Here is a 19866-nt window from a genome sequence, read left to right as displayed (position 1 = left end):
ATAAGCCCATTAGAAACACATAACTTTGCAATTCCCTGTAGTTATTCTCTCAATTTCCATCCTTCCTTAGAGACTAATGGAAAGTAGAAAATAGGTGCACTTTGGAGACACCCTTTCCTGTCTATCCCTTCATCTTTGTCTTTGATCCTGGCCAGCCATGAGCACTAGACACTGGAGGGAGCCTGGCACAGAGCTATTATGCCACTTGCTCAGGCTGGTAAAATCTCCAGCTCTGGACCTATTTCTACCTCCTTTTATGGTGTCCCGAGCAGCATAAAGCAATAGATTTAGAGAAAAATGCTAGGAAATGTGTTAAACTACCATCTTTTATCATGCCATATCACAGTTTTCATTTAAAAGTCTGATTCATAGGCTTTGTGTTTTCCTAGAAAATGGAGTACAAGATTAAAAAGACACCTGCAACTTATTATCTTTGAAAAAGAGACAAAGGGTGATAGGCCAGGAAAATGTAACATAGATCTTTGCTCTGTTAATGACATCTACTGGGACCTGATTAAGTTTAAAGGCACCTCAAAATACCTCTAGACCACACAGGGCAGCACAGCTGAGAGTAAACAAAGTGACCAGTCTTTTCTGTCCTCTCTGAGTCCCCTCTGTGGGCAGCACAGCACACAGAGGACACAGCAGTCTGACCTGAGACCATAATCTCAATAAAGTATTAGGTCAGATGTAGTTCAGTTCAGCCACACTGCTGAGGCTATGCTGATGCTGGAACTCTTCTGATGAGAAGCAATCTGAGGCTCTCAGCAATGGCCATAGCAATCCACCAAATCTAGACAAGTATAATTTTTGACCTGGGAGCTGGTAACTGGAAAACAATACCTAATTCTGCCCTACAAAGTTATCTGCTTTGTGAAGAATTTAAAACACTTAAAAATCTGGCCCTTGCTCTCTTAGTGACGAAACTACAAAATAGAGATTTGTAGAGTTCCCCTCTACAGAAAATTCGTGAGGACTCATGTCCTAATTTATATATTAGCACCTATAAATGGTATAATAACATCTGTTCAGGGGCTATGATAACATAAATTCCAGTTATCACCAACTGACAGGTATAGTACTGACTGAATCTCTGTTCAGGTGGATTGTTTTCTGTGCTGAATCATCCCTTTTTAGTGTCAATGTCCTTCTCTATCTGAGGTCTTCTCAGAAGATTTGTGTACTTTAGGATGTGTAGGAGAGTGAGGAAGTGGTAGATGATAGGGAGGGCAAGTCAATGTATCCCAAATTTGTGCATTGGGCACAAATAAATAACAGTGATATCACTGCAACCAAATACACAGTGATACAAGGAACAGCATTACCAAGTATGGTCCTGCACAGAGAGAGCCCATAACAGTAAGAAATTACTGCTGGGTTGTAATTGCTACAAGGAATCATCAGCTATGGGTGCAACTCAGGAACCCAAGGGAGGAGAAATATTTTGGAGTCAAGGCTTTTTACAATTTAGGAGATGTCCCAGTAACAGGGCCTGTTTTCACTTGGATAATCTGCTCTCCCCTGCAGCAGCACTGATCAAACTCACGCAGTTCGTGGTGTCCAGGCTTGGTTGAAAACTCAATCACAAAAAGATCCTTCCCCTCAAAGCTGCGGCCGATGCTGTAAGTGGTGGCAATGTGGGAGCACCTCGAGGCTGTCTTCTTCAGCGTGCTCACCATTTGGGAATAGGAGTGGTGTTTGAACTGAATAAAAGTTGCTGGCAAGTCTGAAGGCAAATCTTCCTCAGCATCTACTTCTCCTGCAATGAAAAATCATAACAGTGTTTAAAACCATAGTGCTCAGAGGATTGTAAGGAAACCTGCACTTTTTCTCAAATTATCTTTATAAGTAAAAGAATCATAGAAAATAAAGCTGCAATCAAAACCTTAAATGTATGTGGTACATCCTATACTTTATTGTGACATGTTTTTTTTTTTTAAATTCCACTAATGCATATGCACACTAACAAATATTTGTGCAATCTCCAGTTAAATTTGACCTTTGGCATGCTAGCTCACTTCAGTAACAAATTGTGCAGATTTTTCCCTTTAAATTTGGTGAATCTTTTTTTTTATGAGATTCATCTATCTTCAGCTATCTATATCTTCATCCAAACAAAAATCTGTGACAATCATTAATGAGAATATTTTAATGAGCCGTTAAGCTTGACAGGTAGTCATAGATTTATAAGTGCACTAAAGTTTCAGTTTTTAAGTAAAATATTTCAAATATATAGACAGCTATCACACAGGACAGGGATTATCTAAATGCATCCAAATATCTTGCTCTGACCTGCCTGTCCTGATGCTCTTTTTAAATGAGGGGGAGAAATAGATACTTCTTCAGCACAGTTTAATTAAGTCTTTAAAAGAGGTTGAGCAAAATTAATGACACATTAGAGGTCTCTACAAAGACAGCAGGCTGACACGACAAGCGAAGAGGTTGTGTGCCATGGATAAGTCAAGCTGAGTGAGACAAGACCCTCTCCATGCAGACAAGGTGTGCCAGCAGACCCTTCCTTCCTTCCTTCCTTCCTTCCTTCCTTCCTTCCTTCCTTCCTTCCTTCCTTCCTTCCTTCCTTCCTTCCTTCCTTCCTTCCTTCCTTCCTTCCTTCCTTCCTTCCTTCCTTCCTTCCTTCCTTCCTTCCTTCCTTCCTTCCTTCCTTCCTTCCTTCCTTCCTTCCTTCCTTCCTTCCTTCCTTCCTTCCTTCCTTCCTTCCTTCCTTCCTTCCCTCCCTCCCTGTCTCCCTCCCTGTCTCCCTCCCTGTCTCCCTCCCTGTCTCCCTCACCTCTCAGCTTGGCCAGTGGGTCGAAGCATCCCTCTTCCTCCCCAGCGAAGAAGCGGTCACAGTCCAAGAAGTAGGGCCAGGCCATGTCTATTGCATCAAAGGCAGGGAGGCAATTCTTTTTGAGGTTTTCACAGACGTGCCTGCAGGGCTTTATGACTTTGTCCTTTTCACACTGTGGGGCCAGCACTGAACAGCCCAGGAGCCTCAGGTCGGGGTTGCATTCCCCCTGGAGCAGGTTGTGCAGCACGCTGATGAGCAGGTACTCGGAGCTGTACTCAATCACTTCTCGAGACTTCTGATCCAGAAAGTTGGGATACACCATTTGAGTGTAGGCAACATCAGTACAAGAACTCAGGGCAATATCCACGCACTTTGCTATGAAAAGGAGGTGAACACAGGAAAAATAACTTTCTTCACTGATATTCTGAGTAGACAAAGAGAACATAACAAATACCGTGTCAAATGAACTTATTTCTTTAGCTGTCAAGTAGGCTGGGAATAGTTTGCAAACTGAACTGCATGTTTAAAACCACTTATAGAAAGATGATGAGAAGCATGCTTAGTTCTGGAGATATAAGTTGAGCTTAGAAATTTGACCAGAGAATCACTAAGAGAAAGGTGGGAATCTGCTGGTGAGAAAAACTTAGATTCCTGAATAAAAGTGTATTTGTGATATGACTCTCTCCCCGCCCTTGAATAGTCATATGGATTCCCTGAGTAGGTGTGACATCCTATAGGTTTTCTTCTTTAGTGGGGAATGTACCATGAAGTTACCTCTTTTCTCTGCTTGGCCCCACAAAATTTGTAGAGTTTAATATCTCTGAAATTACAGACCCTCCACGAAGTTTGATTGAAATTGCCCAGAAATAAAAAGTCATTCTGGTGCTTAACTCACAGGCAAGCAGACCCATAATATGATTACATGTATATTCTCATAAACCCAAAACATTTTAATGAATCAGGTTAGGAGGTCTTAGGAAAGATAAGTGTTGATAAAACCCTCAATCCATTTAGAAGTGGAAAAGAGTAATAGAAAGACATATCTTCATAAAATTACTGGCTGTTAAAGTAATGGGTCTACATTTGAGTGTCCTTCTCTTGGTAATGATTCTGGCTGGTAAGAAACACTGTTGTCACAGCAGCAAAATACTGCACTGCATGAAAGAGCACATTTTTCTTGTGAGCAAGCCCACCGTAGCACCAAAATGAGTATACTTATCAGGAAATTATGAAGGAATACTTATGGTTTTGAGGTTCTCCAAGAACAGCAAGACACTTCATACCTTTCTGTACAGTTTGACATTGACCTGTAAATTAAGAGGAAAAGAAAAATCATTACAGAGTGGGTACACATTGTTCCTCCTTTGTGTTAAGAGTTGTCTGATCTGGTATCTGCTGCAGCTCAGACTGAGCCATACCAGCCATACCAGGAACAAGCACATATTCCCAGCAGGCACATATCACAGAATCACAAAATAGGCTGAGTTGAGAAACCCCATTGCCCCTCATCCACACACAGTTAGGTGCCTAGGAAATTTCACTAATCAAAACCTAGGTATTTTTTAATCTGGTTAGTCTAAAAATCCATATGAGTCCTGTACATATCAAGGTGTTTTATCAATCTCCTCTAAAAGATATGTTTGTCCCTTGTAATGCCGTGGATACCTTTCATGTTAAAGCAATTCAGCCTTTGGTAGATATGAGGGGACTTCATTCATTCCTCATCCTACTTAATTGTATCTCTAGCAGTTGGGTTTTGTCACACTTTTAATAATATCTTAAAGCTAATTATTTCCCTCCCCAACTACTCTCACAGGAAAGCTTTTCCAAAAGATCACTCTTCTAACGACCAGAAATTGCCTTTTAATTTCCTGTTTAAAAGTATTTGTGGCCAGTTTATTTCCATTGTTGTTGTGCCAGCATTGTCCTTTAGCTTAAGTAGCTCTCTCATTCCCTGGTGCATTCCTTCACACTGTGTTAGCAAAGAGCCAACAGATCTCCTCTGCCTTCTGTTTACTGGGTCAAATAAATGATGCTCTCTTGATTTTGAAGGAGCATGGTTTGGTGACCATCAATTGGTCATCAGTTGCTTCTTTTGCTCCTGTAGCCAATAATTCTGTCCTGTCCTTCTCCAATACTGGCAGCTAAAGAAACATTTCTGCCAAGGTATTTGAGCTGGTTTCACCAGTGCCTCATAGGAGCTAAATCACTCTGTGCCAGCCTGAACACCACCAGGTTCACCCTTCTTGAGGTGTACTGGGGATCTCTTCTGTTGCTATTTCTTCTTGCTCTCACTGGGGGGACGGGCATCCCAGCTTCTTGGTCAGTAAATTGAGCATTTATCCTCACAAGACCAAATTAATTACGTTTTCCTTTTTTCCTGCTAAAGAGGTTAAACTTCTACTCCCGGCATATTTGTTTAAACGTAATCATCTGCATATGTGTTGCTAATGAGTTGATCATTCTTAAGCCAAAATAAAGTCATTGTAATGAGAACAAAATTAACCCTGGGATTTTATATTGGAGGGAGACATTTAATTGGAAATCAGTCTGGTTCTATATTATGGATTGTAATTGAACCACATTACCTCATAAAATAAATGAGGCATCAGAACTAGCAGAAGTAGCCCATCCCCAACACCAACAAGTTCTGTTAAGCAGCAAGCTAGAAAAAAATTATATCCATACAAACTCCTTTCCTGGCTCAGTACATTATGATAATTGCATTAAATAATACCTGGTTCATCAACAGTGATGAATCCATTATAGGATTTCATTGTTTCCCCTAGCTAGACACAATCCCCTCTGTGAGTTACTTATTAAGGTCAAGGCATTTCTAAAAAAGCTTCATCTCAGCAGATACTGCATACAGTGCTACATCTGGGGATAATCAAGGAATAGCATTTCGTACAATGCCAGTTCAGAGAGAGAAAGAAATGATCTCTTGTTCCAGCAATTAATCCTGCTAATAAAATTGGATGTTACTGCCCCCTGAATCTGGATGGTCTTATATACTAACATCAACACACTCACATTTGAGAGACCTTGGACATAAGTCTGGAGCCAGCCAAACATTCCTTACAGAGGGGAAAATGTAGTGTGGGGAGGACTGGCTTGAGTTTAGCCACGTCCCAACGAGGAGAGTAACAGTGACACTATCTCCATTTATCACCAGGGTTATTAGCAATGAATCCCCTTTGTTACCTTGAGGGGTGGATGAGAAATATTTGACACCTTTTTTTTTCCTCTTCTGAGCAGAAAATTAATGTATTGTAGCTATTATTTTAGACTAGAGGGTTGTATGTGCTGAGCACAGTTCTTTGTGGGGTATTTGGGGAGTATGAATGGTCTTTCTACAGCTGCTCACATTTCCTCAAAGGTAAGAGGTATTTCCCCCTCTGCTGGCTCCAGGACCAACCTACAAATGTCCTGTTAGTTTCTGTCTCTGACCTGCAATGATCAAATAATGAAACTGAGGCACACACAGTCTCCCCAAATACTTTGACTGTGCAGGAGTGCTATTAGCCATCAGTCAGTTTGAGATGTGGCATAGCCCTGTTCTCAATGCATCTCAGAATTCTGCCTATTCAGCTGGGGCAAAAAGGTGTTCTGGCAACACACTGGAGCAAGCAGAGGAAACCAAAGGGAAAATGCAGCAGGCAGGGTCTGGAGGTGGTGCTGCCTCTGCCTGCCCCAGCTCCCCAAGCAGCAGCAGACTTACTGCCTTCAGCTGATGCCTCTTTCTGCCCAGCTGGCCAGGAGAGGCATCAGGAAGCAATGGATAGCTGATGGAAGAGATGTGAAATTCCACTGATATGCTGTCCCAGGGTTCACCTGAGGACTGGCTCCTTTTGTGAACAGGAGGAGATGGTAGCACAGGAAAGGGAAAGACAGCTCTGGTTTCAGACTGTGCTACATGTCATCCACACTTTGATATTTTTATTATATCTATATAGGGAGAGGAAATCTATTAAGCAACATGGCCAGTGCTCATTAACAAAGATGCTGACTGAAGAGGATAAATCTATTTTTTAGATGAGGTACCAAATCCATATAAATCTTTTCCATTGCAACTGAAATCATTCATCTCAGTATGTAATAAGCAGAGGTAATTCTGCAACACCTCTGCTTAGTGGGTAAAGCTTTTCCACTACCTGTGATCCAGGATCCCCCTTACAAACTCAAAGCTACCAAGACTCACTCACTGATTAGCAAAAGCAGCTCCTTGCTGCTGGATCCTAAACCTGGATGTGTCACCCTGTTCTTCTAAGTTCTTCTAAGCTTTCAGATGTTCTTGTAATGAACTTTCTCATACACTTTTCTCTAAATAATTATTGTTTTGCATTCTTTTCTGGAGAAGGAGAAATTTGATGGACTGATGGTTTGTCCAGTGTCATTGGAGAGGTGGCACTGTCATCCTCCAAGCCACTGTCACTTTTGAAAATCTATAAATGCTGGAGTCAGAAATTAAACGTCCTTCTTTTTACTTTGGAGATTCCAGTGTCCGCGTAGTTTTGTTTCGTGTCCTATAGTGACATGGATCTAAACCTACATCTAGATCTAAGCTAAAATTAGATTTAAGCCTCACACTATTGCAGCATACTGTGGCATTTTCTCTCTGTCTCTCCTTATTAAAGACATCCCCATCTCCATGATGGGGAGAGGTGGCCATTGTTCTGGCCACCTCTCCCCATCATGCAAGCTGCTGTATGACCCATGTATACATATAAACATGACCCATGTATATATATAAACACCCAGGACTGAAACAGCTTGAGATTGCAGGTCACCAGGAGTCAGTATACATAAATCAAGAGAGAAAAGGTCTGGTTTATACCAAACCTTGCTTTATAGCCAGCCTTAAATATGTGTGCTGATGTGGTGTTTGGACCTTCCCAGTGTTTCCTAACACCAATGCTTACATATGTTTTGGAGGGTGCAGCTCTGCAGGGGCCAAGGATAATTCTGCAGAATGTGTGCTTACATAAATAAGTGTGGATACACGTAGCTGGGCCAGAGCCTGCCTGCCTGGAGAGCCAGCAGCAGGAAGCTCCCAAGGCCAGCTCCAGGGTGCAGCTGTACGATCTGTTCCTGCAACCTTGCACCCACTGGCCTGGGTCTGCACAGAGAAATCACCAGAAAATCCCCATCCCTGCCCATGACAGCTCATTTTCTCTAAGCTCTGGCAATGCCAGAAGAGTTCAGCCACTCCTTTCTTCATTTTCATAAGAGAAATGACAGGGGCTGATATACAAAGAGTTTCTCAGGTTTCCCAATTCACTTGGCAGGCTTCAATTGCTGCTTCTTCTGTGCTTGAAAGAATCCAAAATTTTTCAATTTTTTTGTGTAAAGGTTTCCCTGGGCTCAAAGGAAGACAGTGTCACCTCCTCTCAAAGTCCCATCCACCGACAGGTTGGTACAGAGGGACCTTTTTCTTCCTGACCCAGAACAGCCTTTTCAATTTTTTATGTTTATTTTTGTACTCTAACTATTCCACTAGAGCTACAAAAGTCCTTTCAGTAGCACAGCTTCTATTTAAGATTATGGATAAAATAGCTTATTGAAGAGGAGAAAAGCCATTTCAAGCTTTCTGAGCTCTCTCTATAAAATACGCTTCTGGTTTTAATTTGCAAAGGCAAGCTTGAAAATCTACAATGCAGCACATACATATTTTACTGCCAAGCTTACATTTTTTCCCCTTGATGACTCAGCACCAAAGGAAGAAAGCTGCTGTGATTAACCCTAACCCAGACAACAGAGCTCAACAGCTACTTCTAGTACCCCATGGGCTGGCCAGTTGCCTTTTCAAGAGCAAAGCCAACAGGAGACTTGTGCAATTGATGATCTGGAATAAGCCCAAGGGCAAGTTTTAATCTGAAATATCTAAGTCATCCAGTGAGGCAGATGGGTGGGGGGGGGGGGTGTTGGTCAGTACAGATCAAAATAGATCAGATAATTTATATTGTAAAGACCAGCATACACCCTCACAGCTTTCTGGACTTCTTATAAATCTTTTATAAACTAGAAGAACATATGTATTCATTTTAGTCTGTTTATAGTGAACGCCTCCACTTTACACTTCCAAACAAAGCAGTTCAGTTCCTTATCACATTACTATTACTCTCCTGGCTGTTTCACATGGTTCATCAAGTCAGTCTTTCAGTGATATTCTGCCTTTTTCACTAAAGAGACAAAACTTAGTATCAGTAGAAAGATACAAACACGGGAAAAGCACTCAAATGGCAAAGCATAACCTTCCAGAGCAGCTCCTAGCTACAGCAAAAAGACCAAGGGCAGGACAAGATCCATTATATAACACTTAAATGGATCAGAAACATCAGGAGAAGGGTGTGGAAGAAGTGGAGATGTAAGGGGGACTAGGGGCAGAGTAATGAGAGAGCTGAGCAGCTCAGGCAGGGGGAAAATGATTGAGCAGAAAGCCCAGAAGAGAGGGCAGCCACACACCCAAGGCACACATGCAGAGGCAGAAGTGAGGAAGATTCCCAGCCACAGAGAAGAAATTCCAGGAAAGCTGGAGGAGAGAGGAGTGCTTGAAATAAGCAGCCACGTGGTTCACTCCATTTTCTGAGTACATCAAATGTTTTGTGAGAAGAGGACTGAATAGATGTTATTAACCCTCCAGTAATTGCAGTAACTGCCTGGGGGAGGGATGTGTTCAAAACAGGCAGAAGCAGTACCTAAGAGCTCTGTGCAGCCCTCCTTTAACCCTGCTGCCTCATTTGAAGAAGCCTGAAAGCACCTGAAAGAGATTAATGCCTCCTCTGCCTTTATTTTGCAGAGCAAGATCACAGCAGGAAGATCCAAGCCAGTGTTCATTGCCTATCACCCTCCTTTCTAACCCACCTGCTGCCTGGCATTTGGTTAAACATCCATTTTTATTGAATTACTGAAGGTGTGCCCACAGCTGACACTGCAATGACACTGCAATCAGCTCTTTTGGGATTGTTTCTCTCTCAGGACTGCTCTGGAGCCAGTGAGAAGGTGCTGCAGCTTTTCCATGGGTGATGTAAGGTCACAGCCTGCAGACCACAGGTCAAAATCTGTGCAGATGCACACCAAGACCTGCCACATGGCAAGGGCACAAAGACAGCCTTAGTGGGCACCCTTGTTTCTAGTTCAGATGTAACTTAAACATGTCTGCAGTTGTAGGTGGTGCCTAAAAGAACTGATGAAGAGTATTTCTATCTGTCTGTCTGTCTCCACCACTGCCTCGGTGCCTCTAGTGACTCTGATATCACCCCAGCTGTGTCTCTGGCTGGTAAGTGCTGCTCCAAGGAGTCCTTCAGGAGTTGAAAATCCTGAATATAAACACAGTTCCCTAACCAAAACCTACTAAATGCCTTTTTCTGACCTCAGTTGAGATATTTTCCAAGTTGCAAGGGAAAAATTACCCACTGGGAGAACAAAATGCAACAAAGGTGATGACAACAAAGTGGGCCAGCAGTTGCCAAATTGGTTGAAGGTTTAGTCAGCTTCACATGTGACAGGGCTGCTGCTGAACAAGGATTTCCTGTGCACCAGGATGGTCTGGAGACACAGGGAAATCATCTCTCAGGGTCTGGTCAGTGAAGGAAGAGGAAAAAAGCTCAAATCTGGGGGATGAGGCATTAAAATCAGCTGGGGTAAGAAAGTGGAATAGGTCAGGAATTCTCTACAACTATCATCTAAAGGATCAATTTTTTTTTGCCAGGTTGCCTGGTGAAGGATGAAAACACCTATCAATCAGGTAATCTGGGTCTGTGATGCCCCCATAGCTTTACTTTGTGACCATGCACTCCTTACAGCTCAGTTCCCATGGTTTAAGGATGCAGTACTCTCCAAGTGCTTTGGCCAACAACCTACCACAGTTAAAAGCTTTCCTTTAAGCAAGCCCAACTCTGTTGAATGCCATGGGACAAAGGATCATGTCTGAAAAATTGAGGGCTTTATCTTTTCTGCCACAATCTTTCCAAAACATTTGCCAGAATATCATCCCATCCTCTTTAAACAGTGAATCCATCCCCCTAGATCAACTCTGTCTTTTCTTTAGTTTAGAAGTATGAGGACTATTATAATTAACACCACATTTGATTCTTCTGTAAGTAGAGTTTTAACCAAATGTGGTACTTTTATGTTACAAAAGATTGACAGTTAATTTAACAACCTTGACTTAAATCTGTGCCTTAATATCATATTGTCTCTTAGATAAATGTATCCTATTATAACCCTAAAAATTGGGTGTCAATTATATCAGTGGAGTTACAAGAGTATAAATTAAGGGATTGAAATTTCAGCTTTATTTTTTAAGTGGACAAAGTAACCTCAAGTCCTAAATTCCACTGATCTGTGACAGATGCATCCAGCTGTGAGGATTCAGCAGTGATAAAAGCCCTGGGTCATAAAAGCCCAGCAAAGAGACCAGGACGTGGCCCACCAGCCTCAAACACCATGTCACAACATGATAGGTAACTTCTGATGGTACCTCCATGCCCAGCCCTGCATCAGGCAATAACACATGACATTCATCCAGCATTTGGCCCAGGCTTCAGAAGGGATTGGCTCTCACAAGGCACCAGCAGCCCAAAGGGGACCATGGCAGCTGTCAGCCAGCGAGCATCCTCAAACACTGTGACTGTGTGAAGGGAGAGGTATTGTCTAGAAATGTTATAGGAGATCAACCATTAGTGTTATTAAGTCTTGCTAAAAGCCTAGCTGTGACTAAGAGCAGTGGGGTTTTGTTCAAGTTTTGACTATGTATGCACACCCCCACACATTAAAGATGTCTGTACAAGTATTCTGAAGAAAACTTTGCCTTCAGATTAAAATCATGTATAAATCATTTCAGCAGTATAAGGAGATACCTGTGTATTTTATTTTCAATATAAACTTTTCCCTCATAAGTGTCTGTTTCTGATCCCATTTCCTATGTTAAAAGGAGCTGAAGGCCAGTGTTGCTAAAATAATAATTGTGTAGAAATCCTAGAGCCACTGGCAGGAATTCAGCAGAGCTCACATGATTCAGTGATGACAACTGGCTTCACAAAGAGCAGGAATTTCTCATCTTGTGAGTGAGCGTGATGTAGATGCTAGTTGTGCATTTTTTTGTTTTGACACAACTTGGACACATCCATCTCAGGTCCAGCCAGTGAGATTCCTGCAGCCTGGGCTTTCCCACACGTGGCAGCACAGTCCTGTGGCCATGCTCCATGTCAGCACCTGCCAGTGCCAGCCACAGCAGGATAAGGGACCACCCCACCGGGGCAGGGGGAAGACCCCAGCCCACTGCCAGGTCACTCAGTGCAAGCACAGGAGCAGCAGCAGCTGGAGAGGCTCTGCCTCTGTGTGTGCACAGGTTTCAGCAGGAAACCAACATGAGAAACATCCACAGCAGGTGAACGAATTTGCTCAGGTCTCATGGACTGGGGCCAGTGTGAAGGTCATAGGAGGAAATAACTTCCCCATTTTTTTTTGCCTTTTGCTTAGCAAAAGCTGTGGCACATTGCGGAGTTTGGAGCTGCAAAGAAGAGAGGAAAGGTATAACATCTCTATGTGAACACACTTTTTCTGTCAGTCTTATTTAGTGTTATAGCTCAGAGAAGAGCCAGTGGCACAAAATCTGTCCTGGGCTCCAGAATATATACTGTAATTGTCCCCTGCTCCCTGCCCTGGTGGTTTCTCCCTCCTCATCTCTCTTCCTTGTACCTCCCCACTCTCTCATGTCCACTGGCTAGAAGAGGCCAGAGATCCTCAGGATGGGACAATGTCTGTCTCAGGAGAAAGCCAAAATGATGAAAACAACAAGGTGTTTGGAAGAGGAGGAGACCCACAAGTGACAGGTGTGCCAACCTGTCACACTGGCTGAGAGAGCACTCTGGCTGCTCTCCTACCTCCACAGCTTCAGGTTAAACAGCGCCACTCCTCTGGACAGGAGAGTAGGAGGCTCAGGGGGACCTTCTCCTTCTCTACAACTGCCTGGAGAGGGGTTGTAGTGAGGCTGGGGTCAGTCTCCTCCCAGGTAACAAGTGAAAGGACGGGAGGAAACAGCCTCATGTTGCTCTAGGGGAAGTTTAGGTTGGATATTAGGAAAGATTTCTTCACAGAAAGGTCGTCAATCTTTGTAGCAGGCTGCCCAGGAGACTGGTTGAGTCAGCATCCCTGGAAGGATTTAGAAGATGTGTAAATGTGCTGCCCAGGGACCTGGTGTGGCGCTGAACCTGGCAGTGCTGGGCTCATGGTTTAACTCGAGGATCACAGCGGCCGTTTCCAGTAGCAATTCCATGGCTCCATCTGCCAGGCTGTGCCCCTGCCCGAACACCCTTCAGGCGCTGGGGCAGGGCGGGGGAGGGCGGCAGAAGGCCCGGGCGGGCGGCAGAAGGCCCCGGCGGGCGGCAGAAGGCGCGGGCGGGCGGCAGAAGGCCCGGGAGGGCGGCAGAAGGCCCGGGCGGGCGGCAGAAGGCGGGGCGGGCGGCAGAAGGCCCCGGCGGGCGGCAGAAGGCGCGGGCGGGCGGCAGAAGGCCCGGGCGGGCGGCAAAAGGCCCGGACGGGCGGCAGAAGGCGCGGGCGGGCGGCAGAAGGCCCCGGCGGGCGGCAGAAGGCGCGGGCGGGCGGCAGAAGGCCCCGGCGGGCGGCAGAAGGCTCGGGCGGGCGGCAGAAGGCTCGGGCGGGCGGCAGAAGGCTCGGGCGGGCGGCAAAAGGCTCGGGCGGGCGGCAGAAGGCTCGGGCGGGCGGCAGAAGGCGCGGGCAGCCCCGCTGGCCCTGAGGCGGGCCCGGCCGGTGCCGCCTCAGCCGTGCGGACGGGCCGAGCAGGGGCCGCACGGGGGCACCACAGGCGGCGGCGGGGCCCAGCCCGGGGCCGGGGCCGAACCGGGTTGGGCTCCCCGCACACCCTCTGAGAGCCGGGGCTTCGCAACCCCACTGCAACACCCCTGTACCCCTGGAATTCCACAGAAAAGCGCTCCCTGAATACAAGTAACAGGAACGGAAAGGAATTGCTGCTTTTAGCATCACTATGGATAAAGGGTTTTTCGCTGTTTTGCCCCATTCTGGAAGTGTTCAAGGCCAGGCTGGATGAGGGCTGGAGCAATCTGATCTAGTGGGAGATGTCTCTGTTCAAGGCAGGGGGGCTGGAGCGAGATGACTTTTAAGGTCCCATCCAACCCAAACCATTCTATCATTCTATTATACAGCCTCAGCCTGACCTCAGTGGCATCACAATTGTAGAGTTGTCCCTAGCTGCCAGGAAAGTCACCTATTTGAAGATATATCACTTCAGTCTGCCTCTGTGGGTTTTTAGTTTTGTTGTCAATATTTATAAAGCACTTCATTTAACTAATTACCACTGGACTACATCAGTCAGTAGCAGAGATGCACAACTTGGATAAAGAGGAACCTGTTTTATTAGCTCCCTCTGAAAATGTTTGGCCATTTCCATGCTAAACTGTATTTTTCTCACCCAAACTATAGGCTAAGAAGCTGGTTAAACTCATAAGGGTCTGACAATGGGACCTCATAGCATCTCATCTGAGAGAGACAGAGCTTACTGACTGCCCAGGAATACAGGACACAGCCATGGAGAAGGCATCTGGCCTCTCTCAGTGCCACAGCTCCCAAATGCTGACTAAAAAGCTCACCACACAGTGTATGATGCCTCTGTCATATTGTGGAGCTGGATGACAGTAATCATTTCCTTATTTTTCTTAACAGAAAAGCACAAAGCATTTTCAAAGGATCTTGGTATTGTAAATCATGTTCCATTTTGGCTTCTTATAAAGAAAAAAAAAAGCAAAATGAGTCACTGCAGAACAAATACCACCAGGAAGCCTGCAGAAAGCAACTTCAGCCTTGCTGGGAGTCAGACAGTTGTACTGGCTCCTGCTGCTCTTTCCTGCAAGAGCAGCTCCAGGCTGGTCTCCTCTTAGAGGGCACTACAGGTCTGGCCACTGGGATACAGCAAGACCTACACAATGGATCCCAAAACAGGAGAGAAAATCCCACTGCTACAGCTGAAGATACAGCCTATGCCCTGAATGCTGAGAGGAGACCCCTGCAAGGTCCATTTGTGAACGTGTGTATCAATGCAGGCCCCTTTCTTTTCATGTGGCCTGACATGATCTTATCCCCCCCTTTAGAAAAGAAAGACCCTGGAGAAATCTGTCAGGTTTCTCAATGTCCAAGCTGCCTCTTTATTGTCTGACCCAACAGCCCTGCAGTAGGCAGTGTGTCCCCTCCATGCCACACAATGTGGTGCCATTGACAGCTCTATTTTGCTTCCTCTAGCCATCCCTCCAGCAGCATTTTCAGCTGCCTTTCTGCAAGCCCTGCCCTAAAGGCACCACAGCTGCCAACACACACAGAACACTCTCAGAATCACCCCTCAATGATCCATACATTTGTGGTTGCTGGGATTAATATTCCATGGCAAGACCCTGATCAGCTGGAACTGGAGCATAATCATACCTCACAGAGAAAGGTCATGCTGCAAACCACACAGCCTCTTCCTGTAATTGGCTGTAAATAGTCTACAACTCTTCTCTTTGTGCAGCTTTATCCAAAAATAAAATCCCTTTAGGCTGTGGTAGACCTCACTTTGATGTTCATGGGAACAGCACTCTCAAATTATATGCAGTACATGGCACATGGACTGTACTGTACAGCAGTTCAATGCCAGTGACAGTCTATGGCTTATATTTAAGCACTGAAATACAGTTGAATTTCCTTGAGTAGCATTAAGGTCAGTTTCAGGTTACCTTATCTCTTCCTGTAATCCCATAAAATAAATATTTTTCTGACTCATTTTGAGTTTAGAGTCTCTGAAAATAGTTTTCCTGGAATAATCCTTGTCACTACACTGAAATTCATGTCTCCACTGTCCCCACATAATTAAGCACACTTGATAAAAAACATGTATTTTTAAAAGGCACTGTTAATATATTTTATTAGCCAAGTTGTTACTGAATCAAAACTTTCAATTAATTTAGCAGCATGTTCGTGTTTAACCTTTATTCTAAAGGATAAATCTGCTTTTCCAGCCTATCAACTCAAACAAATTCCATATTGCTTATAGCAAGCTAAAACACACCCTACAGCTGTCAGATCCTAATAAATCTCATACTTTGGACTTGAAATAAATGACCTAAAGCTAAATGTAAGGAAAAGCATTTTTTTTCCTTAAGCAGAAAAGCATACAGGGGGTCAAAAGGTCACCTTCTTGCAATCTGACTACCACATTCCTAGAAGGCAAGGCCAGAGATGAGGTGAACCTTCTACATTCCCCATAAGAGTGAGGGGGATCCTTACAACTGGGAGCTACACAGATTGACAGAAAGACACCTCTGTGACAGCCTAAAGACAGTGATGACGAATCTTTATCAGCCTTGACATCACAGCCTTGTTTTTCTGTTGCACAGCCACCCACTTCCCACCTTCTCATCCATGCTTCCCAGTTTCACCACCAGCAGTATGCAGATTTCCAAAGAGTTGATCCCCCTCATCTCTAGGGGAGAGTGACAGCTCCTATCTCCCTCCCCTTGGAGCTGGAACTCTTTACATATCTCCAGGAGAAGGCAGAAGAGAAGAAGGAGGACTTTAGGGGTGGTTAGCCTTACCTAGGGTCTCCTGGCCGGTTTCACAGCGGGGTGCTGGCTTGGTGGCTCTAAGCAGCCCAGCGAGGAGGAGCAGGAGCCTCAGGACCATGCTGGAGCCCCTTGCACAGCAGCACAGTGATGTGGCACTCAGTGCCTGATGGAGTGACTCCTCTGCCGAGCCTCAGCGCGGCTCTGGCTCTCGGAGCTGCAGAGGAAATCAGTGCACTGCAAGGGCATGCCCACGTCTCACAGTGTGTGCAGTCCAGGCGTCAGATTTCAGCTGCATTTCAGCTTGGAAAGCAAAAGGCTTTGAGACACAGAGGGAGGAGGAATGAGCTCCCCCTCCCCTCTGCCTCCAGACCGTCTCCGTCCTGCAGGCTGGTTTACAATTCCATAAACAGTTTGAGCAAAGGGGGGATCCTGCAGGGTTGTGCCCCCTGGGTCCCTTTGGTCTTCATGCAACACTTTTCCGAAAGGACAAGGGACATTCATGAATGTGTGTCTCTCTGAAGCCGAGAGAACTGTCTGGAGAGAGCAGGGGGAAGAGACGAAAAAGCAAACAACTGAAAGCAACTCTCCTCAAACTGTGGTATTTCATCACATACTTAACTGCAAGTTTAGAACAAACATGACAGTGAAAGGACTCTGAGCTGCATCCTTCCAGCACACAGAGAATGGGAACACACAGAACAGCCACCAGGATCCCCCTCTGCATGCTCCTCCTGGGCATTTTACTTAAGATCGAGTTGTCTGGAGGGATTCCAGTGTTTTCTGTCTATTCTTAAAAAAATAATAACTTCACAAACGACTAGAAGAGATTCCAGGACAGCATTATAAGGTTTAAACTGGACAGTAAATCTACATTAGGTTGATAGTAAATTGATCTTTTAATTTTCTTGTTTGGTTGGTTTTGGTGGGGTTTTTTCAGTATATTTTAAAGAAATATGTATTGTATGTTTTAATTTCTGTGCAACAGGTATGGTGGAGAAGCGTACCTTAATTAAGATGGAAATTCCTCATTTCTTACCTACACATCAGAAAACATCCCATATCACAGAAAAAAGGGATTTTTTTCCTCAAAAATCTAGACCTAAACAGACCAAAGCATCCTATCTTTTTCAGGCAGTGCGTGTTCCTTTGAGAACATATACCTGCTTATACAGAAGAGCAGAGAATTTGTCCTTGCAGGCAGAGCATGCTGGCTCCTGCTGCTCAGTGTTGGAGATCAGTAGGGAGTTATGGTGCTGTATGATAATGTAATCAAATGAACCCCCCATAGGGAAACCACTAAAGAGGCTGACAGGGCAGGAGAATGCTGTGTGTGTCTCAAAAAGTAATTGATGTCTCATCTCATTTGAAAGGGATGCATTGAGAAGCTCAGCAGTCAAGTATGTCCTCTGCTTCCAGGCTCGGCAAGGCAGGTTGGCTTTTTATCTTCAGGATTTCCCTCTAGATCTGGAGACTGCAGAGTCTGCCCTGTCTAAACTGACTAAACAGTACCAAAGCCTATCAGGGTTTAAAGAACACACTTCCAAGGACAAGAATACTATTTACCTGCCTTATTTTTTGTCCTGATCACACAGCAGTATGGCTGGACCCTCAAGGGAAAAAAAAAAAAAAAAAAACAAAAAAAAAAACCAAAAAACAAGAAAGCACTGGAAGTGTGGCCTCCAAGGGAAGGAATACCTTCTGCCTAGTTCCCCAACAACTGGCTGCTCTAAGTACCAGTCTGCCACACTTGTACCTGATGTGCTCAGGTACAGCTGAGGGTGTGTTAAAGCCTGAGGCTTGCTGTGTGCCCAGCCTGTGCAATTTGTGTTAAAGGGGAAAAAGAAGCTGCTCAGAACTAAAAGGGATATGGCTCAATTTTTTACAACAACAAAAGGCAGCAGAGGTTATACCTACAAACAAGCCAACCATCAGCCCTTGGAAATGTTCATGCCTGTACTGCAGTTTTCTGCAGCCCTTGAGAGTGTGAGGGGAGGGGGAGTGTGAGGGGAGATCCTGTCACATGCATCCCAATGCTTGTGGTGGTGAACTCTGCTGCAGAACTAATCCTGTACTATCTATAGTCCTGTCAGCTTTTCACTTCTTTTTTGTTGGCATGTTTTCCTGCCTGTATTTTCTCTGTTTGCTACCCTCCAGCATAGGCACTATGTCCTTGTGAGTGATTTCTCACCTCCACTGCACTTCAGTCACCATTGCCAATGTAGATGCCACGTACTTTGGGACCATGTGTTTTAAAATGTGGTCAGTGTCATTATTATTGGATATTAGAAGTGAATTCAGACCATGTAAAACTTATGGTGGGAAGGAGTAAAAGGTGGATCAGGGAGGCCAAGAGCAGGAAGATCAGAGGAGGAGATTAAAAGGCATGGCTGCATGCAGGTTGGCTGTGGGGCTGTACACTTGTCTGAGTCCTGGGCCTGATCACTGAAATCCAGTCTATTTCATATTCAATCCTTAACTTTTTTTTTCTCCTACTATGCAATCTCCCTCTCTGACCTAGGTATGCAAGCTGAATGGTCAAAATGCCAGCAAGCTGAGAGACTGAGGTGTAAGCTGCAAGATCTAGGTGTCAGCCTCTGGAGAGACCAGGAGGGTTTATATTTCCCAAGTGAACACAATCCTGTGTCCATGTGTAGGTTGCCAGCAAACTTCAGTCTGGATTAGCAGGCAAGTAGGAAAGGACTCATCTGAAAAGACTCGAGGTGTGTTCAGTGGCTGGGTAAAGGGCCCAGGGTGCAGACATGACCTGAGAGCTTGTGCTGATGTTTGAGGAGTCTGTGAGTGTGAGCCTGCCTGTGAAGCCAGTGGGAGCATTTGTGCTTTCACCAGTGAGCCTCCAAACTGAGCAGCCACAGAGGGACAGCAGGACTGGGCTCTGTGCACTTATGTGAGTGCTGGTGGCAAACCAGCTTGTCTGGAGTCATGTGTGTGTGCTTGCCACTGTGGGACTCACCCTCATTTGTGGTATGAACTTGCACATGTCCCCATTGCCTGGATGACACCAGAAACGTCACATCCTTCACAAGCTCCACTGCATCAACTAAATAAAGCTGTCAGTAGCTGGCAAGCTCCAAGCTTCTTTGTTTTTCAGCTTTCAGAGACTATTGACATTCAATCAGGGTGTCTATTTGATACCAGGATAAAAAATTTAGAGCATAAGTAGGATAGATGGGGCCTAAGAATGACATTCAGGTAATTAAAAACAAAGTAAATTTATTAGTTTGTCACCACCATCTATAATTTTTTTCATGCTTTCATGCCCTAAGGTACAGAAAACAGAAGGTTTGGAAGGGATATTTCACTTTTAGCTTAGATTGCCTGTTCTTTTCTTCCTTTCCAAGGGATTTGATCCCAGTGTGTCTTTCTGTGAAGGTTTGGCATGTTTGTCACCACTAGGTTCCCCTGTAGACCTGCACCTTTCTGAGGGGAGCAGTAGTTCAGATACTGTTCTTACCACTTATACAATATTTCCAGCCTTCCAGCATT

At 44.8% G+C, this 19866-nt stretch overlaps 1 protein-coding gene across 1 annotated transcript in view; it reads right to left on the bottom strand.

Moving 5' to 3' along the window:
• The window catches only part of CPZ (carboxypeptidase Z), a 34709-nt gene extending 18083 nt beyond the window's left edge, over positions 1 to 16626 (bottom strand). Inside the window, exons 1-4 of the mRNA XM_066549211.1 lie at positions 16393 to 16626; positions 4072 to 4095; positions 2789 to 3163; positions 1547 to 1759 (exon numbers count right to left, since the gene is read on the bottom strand). Coding sequence (XP_066405308.1) covers positions 1547 to 1759; positions 2789 to 3163; positions 4072 to 4095; positions 16393 to 16480 — 700 coding nt within the window. The 5' untranslated portion in view covers positions 16481 to 16626. The remainder of the gene's footprint in view (positions 1 to 1546; positions 1760 to 2788; positions 3164 to 4071; positions 4096 to 16392) is intronic.
• Between the last annotated feature and the right edge of the window lie 3240 nt (positions 16627 to 19866).

Source organism: Molothrus aeneus, chromosome 4 (genome assembly GCF_037042795.1).
Source record: "Molothrus aeneus isolate 106 chromosome 4, BPBGC_Maene_1.0, whole genome shotgun sequence".
Classification (NCBI taxonomy): Eukaryota; Metazoa; Chordata; class Aves; order Passeriformes; family Icteridae; genus Molothrus; species Molothrus aeneus.
The sequence above is the reverse complement of the archived record's forward strand: the minus strand, read 5'-3'. Positions and strand labels throughout refer to the sequence as shown.